Source organism: Humulus lupulus, chromosome 7, assembly GCF_963169125.1.
Source record: "Humulus lupulus chromosome 7, drHumLupu1.1, whole genome shotgun sequence".
In the NCBI taxonomy this organism is placed as follows: Eukaryota; Viridiplantae; Streptophyta; class Magnoliopsida; order Rosales; family Cannabaceae; genus Humulus; species Humulus lupulus.
This window is the reverse complement of record NC_084799.1, coordinates 9,507,298-9,513,681: the sequence shown is the minus strand read 5'-3', so window position 1 is coordinate 9,513,681 and position 6,384 is coordinate 9,507,298. Positions and strand designations below refer to the sequence as shown.

The window sequence follows — 6,384 nt, the reverse complement described above, 5'->3', positions numbered from 1 at the left end:
ACCATAAATTGGTTTTCATTTGGAAATATCAGGACTTGAATAATATTTCTGATTATTATTATTTAACTACACAACGGGAAGATTAAAAAAAAGATATTAATGATGACGTTTTCGATTTAGACAATTTCCTTAATTATGCATACAATATTTTATTAACAAGAGTATGATTAATTCAAAATTTACCAAGTCTCTTTCTATAAGCAAATAACAAAAAAATAAAAAAACCGAGTCATTTGTCAGCCACTACATATCTTGTATTATGTGATGGACTAATAATTCAGACTACTACATCTATATAAATGTGTAATCTAGAGCAAAATCCACAACCCTTATACTCAAATACCATACAAAAGATCATTTGAAGAGATAATTAACATATATTTATATATAGCGCAGTACTATTTATAAAGCATATTCATAGAAATGAAAGGTGTCTGTTTCCTTCTCACTCTTGTTGTTTTGGCTTTGGCAACTTCCATTGCCACTGCTTATGATCCAAGCCCTCTCCAAGACTTTTGTGTGGCTGTTGATGAACCCCACAAAGCTTGTAAGTTCATATTTTTCTTACTTTTATTTGGATCTTTATTAGTATGTACTTGATAATTGACACTAGCAAAACTTATTTTGGATCATCAGTGTTTGTGAATGGGAAGTTTTGCAAGGATCCCAAACTTGTCAAGGCTGATGATTTCTTCTTTTCTGGCCTCAACACTCCAAGAGACACAAACAACCCAGTTGGATCTAATGTAACACAATTTAATGTGGACAAGATTCCTGGACTCAACACTCTTGGAATATCATTGGCTCGCATTGACTATGCACCGTATGGCCAAAACCCACCTCACATTCACCCTCGTGGCACTGAAATCCTAATGGTCGTCAAAGGAACTCTCTATGTGGGTTTTGTGTCATCCAACCAAGATGGAAACCGTCTGTTTACAAAAATTCTGAAAGAGGGAGATGTGTTTGTATTCCCAATAGGTATGATTCACTTCCAGTTTAATCCAGAACACACTCCAGCAGTTGCCTTTGCCAGTCTCAGTAGCCAAAATGTAGGAGCGATCACCATTGCAAACACTGTGTTTGGATCAAATCCCGCCATCAACCCTGATATCCTGGCTAGAGCCTTCCAAGTGGACAAGAATGTTATCAACTATCTCCAGAAACCACACTACAAAAAAACTTGACTTTTAGTCATAAAAAAAGTTGTGACTAAAGGTTTAAAATGTTGTGACTAAAAGTTTTAGTCACTAAAAATTATTATCACCACGTTATTACTAAAAATTTCATGGCTAAAAGTTTTAGCCACGCTAAAAATATCGTTGTGACTAAAAGTCATTTTTAGTGACAATAATTATTTGTAACTAATAGTCATCACAATTAAAATTATCACTAATATTTCTTTAGTGACAACAAAAAAATATCACTAATACTTTTTTAGTGATAATTTGTTGTTGTCACTAATAGCCCTTTAATCACAAAAATAATTCATGAATATATTTAATTAAAATGGATAAAATGATGACCAATCAATGCAATCTTTTACACAACTAGAGAAAAAACCTGAATATAATAGCAAGTAGCTACATTCATTTGCATCAGGAAAGTTACCATATTGATATACCACTAATATCTAAAGTATAACAGTCAAATCAAGTATGAGACTAGTTGAGAAAAGCTAGCAAACAAGCTGAGAAAATCTAGCCAACAAGCTGAGAGTTCAACCAAAGATAATGTCTTTTACTGGGAACCAAAAAAATATTAAAATCCACAAACATCAAAGCCCATTAATAAAAAGAAAAACAGAATCCATTGGACTAGTCATCCTTCTCTTGAGCTTCCTCTCATCTTCATCACCCTTCTTCTTTAACTGCAACATCCTAGTATTGTTATACTTAGAAACAAAATAGTTCATATTACATTTTGCCTGCAATAATTCATGATTGATTATCAATGAACAACATTTGCAGGCACAGAAATAAAGAATACAGGCGTATATACACATATATGCACAAAAACGTGCACAAAAACAATCCCTAAATAAGTAAAAATATAGAGATATGCCTACGTTGAGAGATATGCCTACGTTGAGAGACTCTAACGAGTTGAGTGCATATATGTAAGGCTTGGTAAGAAACAATGCTCAATGATTCTAAAAACTCACTATCTTGGTATGCAGAAGCTCTTAGATTGATCCATGTGTCACAAAAACAGAGATACAAACACAAAAACATATATCAGTGAATTGCTAAACATCAAATACAAGAACAGAGGAAACACTAATCCCAAAATTATTTAAGGAATAGTTTCAATTCAAATCTACCCTGAATGTCATCATATTGCTCCCTATTTGACAGGGATATATATATATAGATATTTAATTAGTACAAAATATATGGTCTTACATTTTACTTATATTCCATCCAATTTAATGATGGATAAGTCTTAGAAACCTTAATCAAATACCATCCAGTTTCCATATATCTAATGTAATCCAATACTAATTTTCTTTGTTGTCACTTTCATTATTTAGTAAGAACTTCCAAGATATATGTTTCAATTAGTTCCTTTTCTTGTACATACAAAAATGCATACACATTTAAATTAGTACAATATATATCATATATGGCCTTAATGAGCAATTTTGGCAAACATCTTGCTTTCTTCCTTAACACAAAACTTTTTCATAATAAGTCTAGCAAAATTAGTTTTCCCATTTATTTTTGTTTCTTTCCTTAAATCCAAAGCTCAATGTAAATTCCTTCATATTCTTTACTAACTACTTGAGATTAATCTAGTGAGTAGATGAGAAATACAATAATGCTATGATACTAAAAATATACACTAAAATGATGACATCTCTTTTACTCCTAAAGATAGTGACAACAGTCAGCAAGAAAAATGATGCGTGGTGTCATTATATTTAAAAAAACACGTATGGGATGAGAATAAAGAAAGAATGAGTTACAGAAGTGAGCACTATGAATAACCCTTTTTCATGCTTCTTTTCATGAACCCAACAAAATTGGTAAGGAGAGATCTCAATGTTTATATTGACCAAATTCCAATGGGGAAAATGAGAGGGTGAAGTAAAGCGTAAATTGAATTCAAACTTTCAAATCCAAATTAGGAGATATACACATGGTACTAATCCCAAACAGCATTAATTAAATTAGAAACGCTTAGATCAGAAATTGAAAATAGCAACCATGATGACTCAGGTGGGGTTTTTAGAACAAAATAAAAATAAAAATGAGGCTGGTGGGGTTATTTTCTTCAGAAGAAAAAAAGGGCTCAAGTGGGGTTAAAGAGTGACCATGCCCTGCTTCATTTGTCCCCAACCCATATCAATGCAAATGCCTATAATTAAATTTCTAAATGGGGTTCCAGTCAATGTTGGAACATATCTAAGAACCGCTGATTTTTACCTTGTTAGATGGGTAGACTTTTTCCTTGTACCAAGCAGGCCTGTCTTGCAGATCAAGGGGAACCAGTTCTATCTTTTCCTGCAATCCCTGTACCCAAAAATGGATTGAGGAACAATGTGTGTGAGATTTCTGTCCCACAGCAACCTTCATTGATACAACAAAATACAACAAACATATCAGAGTTGAGACAAAAATAATGATAGTAACACAAAATCTTGAAAATGATATAGAAAAACAGTCATAGAGAATTGGAATCCTACAATAACTCAATAGTGTAAACTCTTGACAAGTAAGAGTTGGAAAATCAAATTACGAACCCTAATTTGAACACCCAAACAAAAATATATTGAAGGTGAGACAAAAAATTAGGTTATATAAAAGAAAACAAACCTTTAGAAGCGGCTGAAATAGGCCAAGTGATGATGATCTTAGAAGCAACTTCGGTCATTGTTCGTAATCCTTGCGAAAGCCTCTGTTGATGGGAAAACACAAAAGATAGAAGACAAAAATCTGTGTTGTAACTGAGATTGAAGAGAGATTTGATCAGAAAGAGATTTGATCGGCAATGAATTCAGCCAACAAGAAGATTTTGAGAGTCGGAAAGATCGAATATGGAGTTGACAAAGCGCGAAGGAGAGAGAGAGAGCGAGAAGGAGAGAAGACGATAAAGAGTATTCTGTGCGTACTGTTTTAATTAATAATTTAGAAATAGTTTTTAAATTTTAGTTTTGGATATTATTTTAGTCACAGATAAAGTTATAGTTGGCACTAAAAATCAATTATTAGTGACAACAAATTATGGTTATAACTAAATATGAATTAGTGACATATTTTAGTCATAAACGTTTATTAGTTGTCACTAAATCACTATTAGTTTCAATAGTTTATCGTGGCCTTCTAAAATTTATAAAATTAAAAACTTAAATATTGTCACAAAAAATTTGTTGTCACTAAAATATTTTTTGCCACAAATTATGACCAAAAAATACATTTAGTCACATATCATTTTTGTTGTCACTAAATGGTTGTGTCTAAAAATTAAGTTTGTTGTAGTGAACAATTCTGGTATGATAACAACTAATAATAGCAAAGAATCCATCAATAATAGGTAGCCTATTTTATTTTAACATTAATGTATTCTTTTTTAATAAATAGAAATGGTTATGTAGTGAATGTACCGTTTCTCGATTAATTCTTTGTAATTCTGGTTATGCTGAATTATTAATAAAAAATTGATATGCACTCTCAATCTTGCTCAAACTCCTAAATAATTAGCTCTAAGGAATAAATCGAACGTTTAGCGTTTTTCCATTTTTTTTTATTTTTCATATTATACATTCAATTCCTCAACTGGTTTAAAGAAATCATCAAACATGGAAAAGTCTCCATTAAACGACTACTATAAATATATATTACCCTAATTTTAAAAGTCTCTCAATTTACATGCGTTTCATTTTAATTACTGTCTTTGAAACATATAGGTACGTAGTATTAATTAAAAGAAGTCTGGCGTCCAAATATAATATTTTTCACCATATTTATATACCATATTGTTGGACCCAAAATGTTCGGCCCGAAAACACTTGCCTCATTTATCAAATATTCAAAACGGAGCGTTTTGACAAAGAGAGATTCCGAAGGCAGAAGCTGTGGGTCAGAGGCAATCCGCGCCTCTGACCCCTAAGCGAGACATTTTTAAAGTCGGTATTTTTGGAGGGAAATTTAGTTATTCTCCTTCCCCTTTTCAGGGTTCACTTGAACCAACTAACTCCTTTGGATATTTCATCCTATAAATATGAGATTTTGAGAAGAGAGAGGGATCGAACTTTGAACTGACTTAAGCATCGGAGTGTCTTTCTTGCAGGTGATCCCGACGAGTCAAAGACAGATTTCATCACCGGAGTAGAAGCAAGTTATTGTTCACCGTTGGGTTTCTACTTCCCGATACAGAAAGACAAATTGTTGCCCCAACAATTGGCGCCGTCTGTGGGAACGACAAACATATCGACCTTAGCCACGTTGTCGAACCAAGAAATCAAGATCCACTATAAACCCAGAAATCATGCCACCAAAAGGCAATGGAGTTTTGGCCCCAGTTGCACAGAGCGTCCCTCCGACGGACATGAGCGACCAGATCGAAAGGATGTGTCGTCTATTGGAGGCGAGCCAACAGCGGTCCGACGAAGCAATCAAGACGTTGACCGAAGCCCAAGCTAGGCTCGAAGCGGAGATTGCTGAGCTGCGCAGGTCCGCTGACACGACTCGCAACGCCCAAGCCCACGAGAATCTTGATTCTAGCAGATCTGACATTCTAATCGACCGCATTAATTCCCCACATCAAAACATGAACCCAGGTAACGGGCAATCCCAAGGCATCCCGCCATCCTCCGGGGCCGACGAGCGACAAGCCCCAACCTCTGACACGCATGGGCGGGCAAAAGCAGAACCCACTGGACCCGCTCAGCCAGCAGCCAAAGTCCGGCCTCAACGCACCACACCTCAAGTCGCACACGATTCTCCCTCTGAAGGTCGCGTTCCCTCGATCTGTTTCTTGGACAGCTGGAAAGAAGACATGATGAGGGAAATGATGCAGAAGTTCTCAGATGGGTGATCCACCTACGCCACCGAACATTTGGATCTAGTATCAAGAACCATTGAGAAATCGCCTTTATCAGAATGGATTCAGAATGAACCAAATCCTCGGGACTTCTTCATCCCTTCCCTGCCTGCGTTCAATGGAAAGGGAGACCCTCTAAACCACCTATTTCAATTTCAACAAAAGATGGCATTAGAAACTAATAACGAAGCCATACAATGCAAAGTCTTTTCCACAACTTTCTCCGGGCCAGCTCTGTTATGGTTCCGACAATTAAAGCCCGGGTCACTCAACAGTTTTAGTGATCTCCGACGGTCCTTCTTACAGCAGTACAGCGCGAACCGAGAGGCGCCCAGAACA

The 6,384-nt window shown here is 35.4% G+C and overlaps 1 protein-coding gene across 1 annotated transcript; it reads left to right on the top strand.

Annotated features, from left to right (window-relative positions):
• Positions 1–392: 392 nt before the first annotated feature.
• On the top strand, positions 393–1,843 carry LOC133790623 (germin-like protein subfamily 1 member 20). Its single transcript, XM_062228319.1, has one exon. The coding sequence runs from the start codon at positions 591–593 to the stop codon at positions 1,185–1,187; it is 597 nt and encodes a 198-aa protein (XP_062084303.1). The 5' UTR covers positions 393–590; the 3' UTR covers positions 1,188–1,843.
• The last annotated feature ends 4,541 nt before the right edge of the window (positions 1,844–6,384 follow it).

What these genes read in the sequence shown, in the direction of transcription:
- LOC133790623 (XM_062228319.1), top strand. Translation starts at nt 591, where the DNA reads ATGTACTTGATAATTGACACTAGCAAAACTTATTTTGGATCATCAGTG.